The 14,446-nt window shown below is 37.3% G+C and overlaps 1 protein-coding gene across 1 annotated transcript; it reads left to right on the top strand.

Moving 5' to 3' along the window:
• Positions 1 to 10,174: 10,174 nt before the first annotated feature.
• Positions 10,175 to 11,512, top strand: LOC143529953 (uncharacterized). The gene has a single exon (XM_077025622.1). It carries the CDS (start codon positions 10,175 to 10,177, stop codon positions 11,510 to 11,512), a length of 1,338 nt encoding a protein of 445 aa, XP_076881737.1.
• Positions 11,513 to 14,446: the final 2,934 nt, after the last annotated feature.

Below are 14,446 nucleotides of genomic sequence, written 5' to 3'. Positions count from 1 at the left end.
TCGTAATTTCATATATTACATAAAAATAATAATAAGTTAAGCTACCAACTTGTGTTCGCTACAACGTACGTTTAGGTACGGTAGCTTGTCCCGGACTTTAATGTTCATTCGTTTAATAATTGAGCGAGCATTAATAAGAAATTTTGTTTGATTAGTTAAATAGACGATTATGTTCGTGAACGAACATGTAATGTGTTTATGGACGTTCGCTCATGTTCATTTGTTATGTTGTTTGTGATGCTTTTTGTACGTTTATTTATTTTATCTAAACATTTTATATTTTCTTAATTTATTACCTCTAACATAAAATAAGAAATCATATGCTCACATCGTTTTTGCATTATTCGCATTTCCTTTCTCATATTCACATTAATGAATACATCGATCTCAATCTCCAGGCTTCACCGATTTTATTTGTGTTTGTGACCCGTTCGTGAACGCATCATTTCCTTAATGAACGAGCACGAACATAAAATCTCGTTCGGTAAGCGTTCGCAAACCGTTCATGAACACATTATTTTCTTAACAAACAAACATGAACAAGGCCTTGTTTGTGTTTGTTCGGTTTGTTTACAGCCCTAGGCACGGCCCCAGCCGGATAAACTTAATTGTGCTTGCACACGAACACATCATTGGTTACGAGTTGTGGTCACTCACCTGATGAGTTCAAGATAGGATGAAACCAGTAGACCTGGATTATAAGCCGAATGTAATGGTTGGCCTTTGAACTCCACACAATAAGCTCATTGTGAATAATGTTACTTGGTCGTTACTTTTATAACCAAGTATATGTTAAAACTAATAAGAACGCTATATATGATGTTTACAGTACGCTATATATGATGTTTTAAATGTGACACGTAGAAACTAGGGCCGACCCATGGGTGTGGCTGGGTGGTCGACGGCTATAGGCCCGACACCCCGCTAGGCCCGAATTTAAAAAAAAATTATATGTATTTTTATTAAAAACAATACGTATATTTAATGTTTAAACACAATTACATAACTACTTGATTGGTCGAATGGCAAATGAGTATTACTCAAAGAATCAAGAGGTTGTGGATTATACCCTCACTTGAGATATGTTTAATCTTTTTTTATACAAAATTTTTTTACACAACCCAAATTATAACCAAGTAAACCCATATAAAAATTATACCGTTTAAACCCAACAAAATATTTCTTTTACTTAAGGCCCAAAAAAATTTTCGCAGTTGGCCCAAAAGTCTTTTTACTTTCTCGGAGCCGGGCATGTAAAAACGGTTCGTAACTATTCCGGCTATCTCTTTCTCGTTACTTTGATTATTTTATATACACAGTATGCGAATGTATCTAGAGTATCATGCGATATTGTGCCATAGTAATATAGGATAAATAATATATAAGCGTAAGCCTAACCCGCATAAAGATATGTTAACACACATGTAATGCCTTAAATATTTAATGAAGTTTAGCCCACATGCAGTGTTTTGAAAGCAATTGCATGACTTGTTAAACAACTAAACAACAACCTTATCTTTTATTATTTTATCAGTAGTTATAGTGTTACCATGCTAATCGGATGATTGAATTTGCTTATAAACCAAAAAAGAAATAAATATTGATACGAGTTATTACTCATTCAATATTATAATGACTTTGATATTAAATGAACTCTATAACTATGGTACCATGACGAGGTTTCAAGGGGCGGCGTTCCTTAATGGGACTAGGGTCTAAGAGGTAACGCACCTGGCAAGGAGTTGTATTGTTATTGTTCGGTAAAAACTTGGTTAGTAAAGTCTAGTAATGCGGTTAAAGTTATTTAGCATCTTTAGAGTTCAGTAGTGAAACTGAAAGTCGGTAGCAACCTTAGAACACCAATAGTTGCTGAGTTTTTTTACCAGGTATAGTTTCGGATACCAAATTGCAATGATTACATGTCACATGCCAAAACTATTTGTAATATGTTACACTGTTTCACCTCAATTAGTGTGTTGGTTCAACACATGTTTAAAGAAGTCATTTGATCAATATATCAAATTCAAATTTTGAATTTCATATAAAAGAACTTCTCGTTTTTTGAAAATTAATTTATGTCTTGTATATTTATTTTGTTACACTTGAAATACTTTAATTTGAAAATGAACTCTACCTAATTCATAAAAACATAACTCTACGTTTCACGACTATATTCTATAAAATAGAAGTGTTTTAAGTGCATAAGATTTTCATAACTATCATATTAATATGAAAATTTCTTAATAATTTTCTTGTCTGTTCATCGAATCAAATTCTTACATGTATACATTTAAAAGATATCTATATAATAGAAAAACGATTGTTTTTTACATACAAATGGCAGGCCTTTTAATTTTAGGGAGCCAATGTGCGATTACGCCAACAAGCTCACCACAACTCGAAATATAAATGAGCGAGCTTGAGCTGACTCATCTATTTACGAGATGATTACTAATGAGATTATCTCGGGTGAGTTTTAAAAACATAAGCTATTTATAAGCCATATCTTCATCTTACTTCACTTCATCCAGCCAGGTTGACCTACGAAAAAACTAGGTATGGTGCAAAGTAAGGGGATATTTGTGATTGCTTATTTTCACTAACTTATAACTTATTAACTTTTTGAATAGTTATAAAGTGTTTTGGGATTGTTTATATTGTGAGAGGAAAAGTTTCATAAGTTATACTTTTATAACTTATTAACTTAATGAAAAGTTATAAGAAGGTAAAATAAGGAATCCCAAACACCCCCTAAATGTTATTCACTACACTTCTTTTCAACAAAGTTGCATTGTTTCGAACCTACACAAAAAGGCGTCAGTAGCCATATATTTCTAACCCAGGGGTTAGATTATATGGAGAACGAGGAATGATATTATTTTTAAAAATAAGTACACTCTCAAATAGTTGAATATCTTATGGCTAGCTCATTCATATCGGTATTATATTTGGGTGAAAACGTCTTCATTAGTTTAGATTGTTGAGTTACTTTTAGTTTTGTAAATTTCAAGCTATGCGGATCCGTATTCCTCATATCTATCTAAGTTCAAATAAACAATACTCTCTTATTCGATTTTTTTTTTATTTTTTTTTTAACTCACGACCACTTATAGAATTTATAAAGAATAAATATAGAAAATGAATAGTGAGTCACTGTATTTAGGAAACTACTACTCATTAGTGTAAAGGAAGATTGAATTTAGAACTTTGTATTTTTCCCTATATTTTATAAATGAAGATAGGGATAGGAAACAAATGTGAATACTCTAACTAGTTTATATCCTTATAAATATTTTTCAACGAATGTGATTGTTTGTTCTTTTGCCGAACAACGTTGGAGAGTTTGGAATTAACTTTACCACCTTCCTGTCACGTTCTCACACTCACTCAAGTCAAAGAGTGGAAGGAGATAGGGCTGTAAACGAACCAAACGAACACGAACAAGGTCTTGTTCGTGTTCGTTCATTAAGAAAATAATGTGTTCACGAACACTTACCGAACGAGATTTTATGTTTGTGTTCGTTCATTAAGGAAATAAATGTGTTCACGAACACAAACAAACACAAATAAAATCGGCAGAGCCTAGAGATTGAGACCGATGTATTCATCAATGTGAATAATGAGTCACAGTCTGTAAACGTATCGAATTAACATGAACAATGGCATATTCGTGTTCGTTCATTTAACTTTAAAAGAACATAGATACTTAATCGAACAAATATCTATGTTCATGTTTATTTATTTAAAAAGGGACATTTGTGTTCATTTGTTTAAAATCTAAACGAACATAACTGTACAAAGATAAAAGAACATACATGAACAAATGTAAATGAACACAAAAAAACATAAACAAACTTAAATGAAAACACTGAAATGAACACAAATTAACAAATGTAAAACCTTTAAGCAGACGACATATCTAGATAATATTTAATTAATTTCTATTAATACATAAACGAACATAAATAAACAGATATAAATAAACATAAACGAACGTTCATGAACATAAATGAACGAGCGGAACATGTGTTCATGTTCGTTCGATTAATTAAATGAACACAAATTTTTGTCCATGTTCGTTCGTTTATTAAATAAACAAACATAAACGAACTTCCCACCGAACAGTTCACGAATAGTTCATCAAACGTTCGTTTCATTTACAAGCCTAGAAGCAGATACGAGATATCTACATCCATTATATATATATTAATCGTGAGATGTTAGTTTACTCACAAAATGACACTATTCTCCTGCTCATACTTTTTATGCATAGATTACAAGTCTACAAAGCATGCTTTTATCTCTCTCTTTCAATTACTCCCATCTCTTTGATGATTATAATAACTTACATATTGACTTTTCAATAGAGAAGAAAAATGAGTGGTTCTTAACCATAGATGCATTAATGTTGGTTTTTCACACTATATCCATATTTCTTTCTTAGTTTATCCCTTTGTAAATAAAAACACTTTCATATTATCCAATGACTTTTGTTAATATTTTCTTTTATATTTAATTTTTTAAGTTGTGTTTTGGGATATTTTTCTTCCATTATAAAATTTAATTTGAACTAATTTTGTTGTTCTATTATATCCTTGAAACACGTTTATTTTTATATATGCTTTCATAAAAGTTTGTTAAAAATAGCTCAAATATGATAGTTTTTTCCTTTCTCATGCGATAAAAGTTTTGTTAAGAATCAAGCAAGTCAAATAATTGAAGCAGCAGAGTATTCCGAATATACCATTTTCGATGTCCAGGTCTTCAGTTGCTACAACGAGTGCCAATACAATGACGTAACAAACCAACACCAACCTAATTCCCCTGCGCGGAGCGCGGGTATCCCTCTAGTTGTTTATAAAGTCCATATGGGACACAACAAGTTAACTATATTCAAAGATTCTATTCAGTTAAGGGTCCTGCTAGGGACACCGCCCCACCACCACCCTAGGCGCCGCGTATAGGCCTATACGCGGCGTTTTAGGGTACGATTTGACGTCCTAGCCTGGCCTGTCATAGGGTTGTCGGATAGTACAGGCTATATTTTGTATATTTTTGAAGCCCGGCTCCCTCCCTTCCCTCTCTACCATTTCTTTTTTCCTTTATTTTTTTTTCTTAACCCTCACCCTCTTCATTCAACCAACACCAACAACCATATATGTTTCCGGAGTCGGAAGAGGAGATGCCGGACGGGTAACGGTCAGTCGGAGTTAAACCATGTATGTTTCCAGAGTCGGACAAGGAGATGCCGGACGGCGCTAACGGTCAGTCGGAGTTAAACCAGGTTTCGTTTTATCTTTATTTTTTACATGTTAGGACATAGTTGTAGATGTTAGGACAGAGATTTGGTGAATGGTTTACCTTAAAAATTTGTCTAGGCACCGACCGTTTAACGGTAACCCTAGTTCGCCGGGCCTCCTAAACTTAAAATAGATTTCCCGTATTGTTACCGTTAGCGCTAAAATTTTTATTATATTATTAGTATTAAAATATTAATATTATTATTAAGATATTGTTGTTATGAAAATATTATTGTTAGTAAAATAAAATACTATTATTGTATTTATTAAAATAGTATTATTATTATTAAAATAATAATATTTAAATACTATTTAAATATAAATTATTATATTTTTATTATTATTAAAATAATTATAGTAAATGCTATTAAAATATTAATTATTATATTATTATTATTTTTATTCTAAACATATAATTATTAGTATTAAATCATTTAGTTTTGGATTATTATTAGTACTAAAATATTATTATTATTAGGTATCTGATGTACGCCAGATAGTCAAATGTCGGGGTTAGGCGGCGACAAGACTTTCGGAGGTACGTTTGTATAGCGTATTGTATAATATAATATAATAATATTATTATATTATTATATTATATTATGTTATATTGTATTATGTTATATTTATGTTAGTGAGTTTTTCTAGAAAAGCCCACCAGTGTTATCTTATTATGGTTTTTTTTTCCTTTTTTTATTTCTTTTCTTTTCTTTTGTTATTATTAATGTTATTTATGATTATTATTAATATTAATAATATTTAATTATCAATAACATATTATTATTGGAAATTCGATAAAGGGCGTTTAGTAGCAGGACTTATTTGGGAAAATTGATAGTGCGAAACGAACTTTTAAATTATTGGCTGCTTTCGTTATGGGCATCCTCAATCAGTTACAGTGGCTTACTTGGAAAAACTGGCATTTCCAAACGAACTTTCAATTTCTTGGCTGCTTTCGTTATCGACATCTCAAATCTGGCTCTTCGATTTCTTCGACTCCAACGGTCTTAACCGCCGGTCACCACTGACAACCGTAGTTGTGTTCACTCGAACACATATCAGTCATCACTAAGCTTAAGCTTAGGCTTGTTATTAGTTTTATTTTTAGTTGGGGGTATTCTAAGTTGTCCATGTTGCGTATATTAAAGAATTATCGGATTTTATATATACGTATATATATATATAGTAGATGTGCGGTATAAGAATTCATTGCGTCGAGATAACCAGCACCAGATCGAGACGCTAGTTTGATGAGTTTGAATATCTCGGATCCGCGGTATCCGCTAACGGCAGCGAGAACGGGAGCCCCTACTTTGGACAGATAGGTGGAAATTCGGTCATTGCTCCAACATAACAAGCACCAGATTGAGATATTAGTTCGCACTTAGCTGAACCGGTTGACACGTATGCAGACGTGGGTTTAGGTTCGGTGCTGACCCGGATATTAACACGTATGTTTACAGCATTCGTTGACACGTTTGCATAATACACAATGAAAGCACAAACTCAAACAACAATCCATACAATAGCAATTGTCTTCGTTATTTTTCTCTTCTTCTTGTTTGACTGATCGTTGAAGAGAATTGCTACTGTATGGATTGTTGTTTGAGTTTGTGCTTTCATTGTGTATTATGCAAACGTGTTAATATCAGCGCCAGCACTGAGCCTAAATCCACGTCAGCATACGTGTCAACTGGTTCAGGTAGGTCTCGGCTAATATCTCAGTCCGGTGCTCGTTGAGCTGGAGCAATGACCGGATTTCCACTTATCTGTCCAAAATATGGGCTCACGTTCTCGCTGCCGTTAACGTATACCACGGATCCGAGAGATTGAAACTCATCAAACTAGCGTCTCGATCTGGTGCTGGTTATCTCGACGCAATGAATTCTTATAACGCACATCTACTATATATATATACGTATATATAAAAGCTGATAATTCTTTAATATACACAACATGAACAACTTAGAATACCCCCAACTAAAAATAAAACTAATAACAAGCCTAAGCTTAAGCTTAGTGACGACTGATATGTGTTTGAGTGAACACAACTACGGTTTCCGGTGGTGGCCGAAGGTCAAGAGCGTTGGAGCTTGAAGATATCGAAGAGGGTGATTTGAGGTGCCGATACCGAGAGCATCCAAGAAAGGGTTCGTTTGGCACTGTCAGTTTTTTCCAAGGTAATCACCGTAACTGATTCAAGATGTCCATAACGATAGCAGCCAATAAATTGAAGGGTCGTTTTGCAATGTCAATTTTCCCATATAAGGCCTGCTACCGAACATGCTTTGCCGAATTGTGAATAATAATATATTATTCATAATTAAAATAATATTAATAATAATTATTATAAATAACAAAAAAAAAAGAAAAAAGAAAAGAAAAGAAAACATAACAAGACAAGCGGGTGGGTTTTTCTAGAAAAGCTCCCCTATCGGCCGCGTATAGACCTATCCACGGCGTCTTTTTATGACTAAAACGCCCCGTATAGGCCTATACATGGCGTCGTAGTTGGATTACAACCTGCCCTGCAAAGGCTGGGCTAGGTTGTCAACTCGTACCTTAGACGCCACGTATAGGTCTATACGTGGTGTCTTGATGTTGCTGAATTATTGGAGGCCGTCTCCTCTCCTTTCCCTCCTTTCCTTTCTTTATTATAAATGTTGGACACTATGTTTCATCGTTCAATGAAAAACAATACAACATTTGTACTATATATACCCAGAATGTCTTGGTTTAACTATTTATTTCCAGAGGAAGACCCGGGTTACGCTGCTAACGATCAGCCTGGCACGTCGTGGTTACCCGACTTGAACCAGGTTTCGTTATATATTTATTTAGTATGAATTTGGTAGTTTTTTTTACTAGCACATGCTGCATTACGTTTTGTTAGGAGTATGTAGGGTATGATACCCAGCCCGAACAGTTTTATGGTAACACTGGCTCGCCGGGCTTGCCAAACTTGAACCAGGTTTTGTTATACAGTCTTTTTGTAAATATACGGTTATCTTATTATTATTTTAATATTCTTATTTATTATTAAAATATTATATTTTATATTATTATAGGTATTATTATTATTATTATTAATTATTACCACTGGCACTGTTGTTTGAATTTCTAACTTATGTATGGTAGGAGTACTTCGTGTCGGATTACGGTAGACAGCTTTCGTACCCGTCATCTGTCGCCTGGTCGGATTACGGAGGTCAGGCTACGTCATCGTACCAGCCACCAGTAGCAAATGATCCGTTTTATGGAATCGAGTCTTCATCGCACCATGGGCGAAATGATTATGCCGGGCCAAACCCAAATAACGAAGATGGGTACGATGACGACTACATACGTGAAGTGAAGGTTTCGTATAAAACAGACGTTGTAAGACACCGTGTGTTTTGTTTAAGTTAATATTATTTGTTTGTATGTTATTTAATAAACGGCTTAAGAATTAGCGTAAAACTGTTTCAGATTTTTGAGAGCCGCGAGGAGCTGGAGAAATGGGTAAAAGTTAGAGGACGAGAGCATGGGTTTGTTGTTGTGGTCCAGCGGTCAAGGAAAAATGCCCTGGACCTTGCATGCAATCGTGGAGGCGAACCCAAAATAAAGGCGACGGTGAGACGTATCGGCAGCATCAAAAAATGATGTCCTTTTAAGATCCTGGGCAGGTATGACTCGAGGGGTGCATGTTGGAGGGTTCAAGTGGTAAACGAAACTCACAAGCACGATCCCGTTGAATTCGAAGAGGGGTGTGCGTCTTTTAGAAAAATGAACACCGACCAGCTGGATATGGTTGAGAGTTTACACAGGGCCGGCATGAAGCCGCAAGAAATCGAAGCAGCCCTCCGCGAAAAGTTTCCTGGTGTGCAACCTGTATTAAAAGATATATATACAACCACACCGCCAAGATTAGGAGGGATGGGCTACTAGGCGAAACCCCTATGAAGGTAGTTCAAAACACTTGTAGTTTTAATGTGTAATTGTCATGCTTGTAATATTTAGCAAAGTTTTATTTCATCAAATGCAGGCGCTGGAAAACTTTCTCGCAGGCAACAGTTTCACGTTCTATACCCGGGAGAGTGATACCGACGACAGGACGGAGGAAATTTTCTTCTGTCATAGTAAGTCGCATAAGATGTGGCATGCGTTCCCCGAGGTGCTGATGGTTGACACGACGTACAACACCAACATGTACGACTGGCTGTTGGTTTAGTTTATCGGTGAGACCTCGACATCACAGTCGTTTTGTATCGCCGCCGCATTTGTGATCAGGGAACGGCGGAGGAACTTCGGCTGGGCTCTGGAGAAACTTAAACAAATGCTTTACGACTGCATGGAGCCACGTGTGATCTTGACTGATGCGGACCAGGCCCTCATGAACGCATGCGACTCGGTCTTCCCTAATGCCACAAAAAATTTATGCAGGTGGCACATATCCGAGAATATAAGGAGAAAATTTAAGGGCCTATATAGCATGAAAATGGGGACGGACTTTGCGTACTGGTGGAAGGTCCTGTATCAGTCGCCGACGATTCAGGAGTACGACCACCGTCGCCTCAACATGGAGCGTCATTTGATACAGGACGATAGAGCCGGTGAGTCCTTCGTATCACCTGACAGTTTTTAATAGCCTAAACATACGTGTTAATAACGTTTCCTTTTATTTTTCAGAGGTCTGGTAATACATTCGCAAGAGTTAGCTGGATCCATACAAACACAAGTTTGTAGCCTGCTGGATCGACGAACGCCGAAACTACGGCGAAACTACGACGAACCGAGTTGAGAGCCAGCACGGAAATCTGAAAAGCTACCTCAATGGAAGCAACAACTCGCTCGACACAATTTCCAGGCAAATCCTTAAAATTGTCAACTCGCAGATGAAAGAAATCGGTAAATCTTTTGAAGCCTCCCGCTCGAAGGTCATGGAAGGACATCGACAGCACGTCTGGTTGAAGAAGCTAATAAACAGGGTGTCGATTCACGCTCTGGGTCTACTTGTGAACGAGTATGGGTTGATACACAAGATGCGTGACGGCGGCGCTTCATGCGACCACCATTTGTATTCTTCTTCGGGGCTGCCATGTGCCTGTCGGATTGAGGGATACATAGTTAACGACACGTGTATCCCAATAAAGGATGTTGACCCGTTCTGGAGGAGGCTTAATTTTGATCCAGCCTGTCCGCCGAACGAAGAGCCAGACTACGCAACAGGTATACGGGACATCACAGATACGCTATCGTCCATAGATGACCCTAATCAAAAGAAAAGTTTTTTCGCCAGGCTCTTGTCTGCTATTCCAGGGAGATCTAAAACGAAGGAGCCAGAAAAAATAGAAGATCCTCAGGGGCGTCCCAAAAAACCAGATCCCCCGAGGCACAACGCATACACCCCCGCTCCAGATCTCCCCAGACACAGCTCCTACAACCCATCCTCGTCACAGGGGCCCAGCCAAGAAAACCCCACCCCATCCTCGCTGAATCGTTCGTTGTCCCAGTCAGCGTCGTGGTTTAAAACTCCTCGTGGACGACCTATGGGAGCTCACATCAGGTTTCCTTTGATGGTTTCGCCTGCGCAAGTATCGGCGATAGAAACGTTTAGGAGCGTCATTCCTAGCTGGGCCCAGCCGTTTGTCGCAGACATCAAAAACGTATGCCCAGACGGTAACTGCGGTTTTCGATCAATTGCAGTGGGTTTGGGGATACATAAGAAAGTTTGGCCGGATATTAGGCGGGCGATGCAGAACGAGCTGGAAACGAACGAAGGGTGGTGGAGGGCGATGTTCAACAAAGAGGATGACAGATTGTACGGCTGGGTTCATTCCAGCATTCCGTACTACAACACGGTCAAACCGGCGCCGCCGAGTCGTTGGTTCAGCTTACCCGGTCACGGGCACGTGGCTGCTCAGATATACGCGTGTGTGTTAGTCAACCTAGTTGGAAATCAGACCGAATCTCACTTCCCATTGAGAATCGGTCCTGACTTGGTTCCGAATCCACAGGTTATAGGCATCGCTAACTGGGGAGGTGATCACTGGATATATATAAACCTGGTAGGGGATTTCCCAATGCCTAGGCCAAACCCTAATTGGGAAAGAAGCGTCGTACCGGCGGCGCTCGAATGGAAAACACGGTTCAGACAGCGTTTGAAGGAGTACGAAGACATACGCCAGGGTTGGCGAAGAGAATCCTCTAACGTAGATCTAGACAGCTTATAGAAGACATAGTATCAATGGACAAAAAAGTCTATAATAATAATAAATATTAAATAATAAATAACAATAATTTTAATAATAATAAATAACAATAATTAAGTAGCAAACTAATATTAATATTAATAACTAAATAATATAAAAAAATAATAAAAATAATAATAACTAAATAACAAATTAATATTAATATTAATAACTAATAAATAATAAATAATAATAATTAAATAAAAATAATAGGCCTAAGACGCCACGTATAGGACTATACGTGGCATCTAGCACCCCTTATATCAGCAGATGTCTGCTCAGCTACCAGACTTAGGCCTAAGTATAGGCCTATACGTGGCGTCTAGGAACCCATATTATTAGCAGACGCCTGCTCAGACGCGCACTTTCAAATTTCAAAACTCCCGCGCGAACGACCGAGCATCCACACACGAGCCTATATCAGACGGCGACCGGAATACCAAACGAGCCTACGAGATTTCACCCGACACCAACACCAACATGATATGGAGGTAATTTTTTAATATTATATTAGTGATGATGATTAGGTTAACATGATGATTAATATGTGTTGTTGATGATGTGATGATGTTCATTATGTTGTTTGGATGGATAAAACTGTCGGCCGGAGTCCGACGAGGTCCGCAATCCTCCACTATGCTACAAATACAGCACGTATAAGGTCCACAGTCCTTTCCTATGCTGATGCCTATCTATAACACGTATAAGGTCCGCAGTCCTTAACTACGTTGTCGTCTATTATCTGTAACACGTATAAGGCCCACCGTCCCTATCTACGTTTACATCTATCATCTACGTTACGTATAAGGCCCGCAGTCCTTAACTATGCCATCACCTGCCAAGTCTATGTCCAACAGAAGTTAGAGGGATTCGCCATCCTAACTTACTATGTCGAACGTAGGACTCACATACCATTAGTGTACCTGTACACACATACTTCACATATACAATAATTACATTATAGCTTAAGAACACTCTAGGCGTTCTTTACATCATTCATTTAACAACCAAACCCCTTGTCGATACGTGCAATATCCGAAGATCGTTCACGCCCCGACAAGTATTCATTTGTAATGTTCATACACCTTCGATATATAATATTCCTACCTTTATTTTTGACCTGACAGTACGCGCAATATCCGAAGATCGTTCGCGTACCGACAAGCAATCATTCATATCCATCACATATATCACATATGGCATACACTTATCACTTAGGGTAAATGTATTAACAACACATCGAGTATGCACACAGCCCCGAAAACATAACAAGGAATGGGGCTAGAAACTCACCTGAACTCTGCTTCTTCCTCCGATAGTTGTAAATCCCTTCTTTAACTGAGCTCGGCTGACTGTATAATTTACACGTATCAATACTCCCCTGATTTAATCTGGCGGCCTAGTATTAGCTTACTTTTACTTATCGTTTATAATTTATTTTCTAATCGAACTCGACTTTAGGCGAAGTTAAACCTTAGGCGAACTTAGCTTTAGGCGAAGTTAAACCTTAGGCGAACTTAGCTTTAGGCGAAGTTAAACCTTAGGCGAACTTAGCTTTAGGCGAAGTTAACCCTTAGGCGAACTTAGCTTTTAGGCGAAGTTGTCATCAGGCGAACTTAGCTTTTAGGCGAAGTTGTCATCAGGCGAACTTAGCTTTTAGGCGAAGTTGTCATCAGGCGAACTTAGCTTGCAGGCGAAGTTCATCAGGCGAACTTAGCTTGCAGGCGAAGTTGTCGGCTGCAGCTACTGTTCGTCCTTAAATCCTTCGTTTCTTAACCAAATAACTCGATTTAGGTATCCACGTAATCGTCTGACCAGCGCCTACAAACCCCAATCATCAAATCGGCCTAACATCGATGTTTAAGGGGTGCGATTTAGGCATATAGGTTACGGGTTCTTTTAGGTTAACAATTAACCTATCAAATGCTAATCAATTCCAGTAATATTTGTTGTTTTAGGTTCGTTTATAACAAACTAACACAGATCTATGATTTCCCAAATCAAACCGAACCTATACGAACGATTTCTAACTATAAACGTACCTTGAACGAGTCGAACTACGAACCCGGTTAAGCCTTGATGTTGTTTTGGTCCGTCACGACGTTCCAGCACCAACAAGCTCGGGTTTTCGCCTTCGGAACTTGATTCGGGTCGTGTGTTTTGGGTGTGTGCTAGAGAATAAGATGGAAATGAAATGATGGTTTAGGGTTTTAGGTTGGTTTAGGGGATATTTATATCCCTTAAAACCCATGGACCTAAGGCCCATTCTCATTTAACCCATCTTAATTAATCTAAGTCCATGATCCGTTCTTTACTCGACATTAACTAACAACGCGAAATCACTACGTAACTTTCTTTATTTAACATTATAAATTTTAGGATGTTACATTTGTGATTGATTTCGAATAAGATCATAGGAATAATAATTATTAATTAAATAAACCTAAGTGTGCTGCTAACCTAAATAGCTGCAAGGTGCTAGGTTATCGATAGATCTTTATTATTTGATCTTGCTAGATTTAGTTCTTCGTAAGGAATCCGTCTAGGTTTGATTATTTAATTATTGTCTATTGAGTCAATTGCATATATTAGACTGCCTTTGATTTACACGCTGTAAGGTAGGATTTCGTATAAAGGAACTAAATTATAAACAATTGAGTGACCGTAGGCGAACTTGATTTTTAATACTGGTGTGTGTTAAAACTTGTTAGAAATCCATAGGTTTTCTCTTAAGAAGGGTCAGGGGTCCTATTTGGTTTTTCTTTTAAGTGTCTATTTTACGATCCCAGTCCATAACTAAATATTTTCCCGAGTCAATTTATTACCGAAATTTAGGGGAGTCTAGCCTAGGTAATTTTTTCATCATCATCTTATTTTCATAACAAACTTTGTTTTCGTTTAATTTACTTGTTTTCT

Source organism: Bidens hawaiensis, unplaced genomic scaffold (genome assembly GCF_021521415.1).
Source record: "Bidens hawaiensis isolate Kalapana, Puna unplaced genomic scaffold, B.hawaiensis_p1.1 tig00008796_1, whole genome shotgun sequence".
In the NCBI taxonomy this organism is placed as follows: domain Eukaryota; kingdom Viridiplantae; phylum Streptophyta; class Magnoliopsida; order Asterales; family Asteraceae; genus Bidens; species Bidens hawaiensis.
Note: the sequence above shows the minus strand (reverse complement) of the source record. Positions and strands in the feature narration are given on the sequence as shown.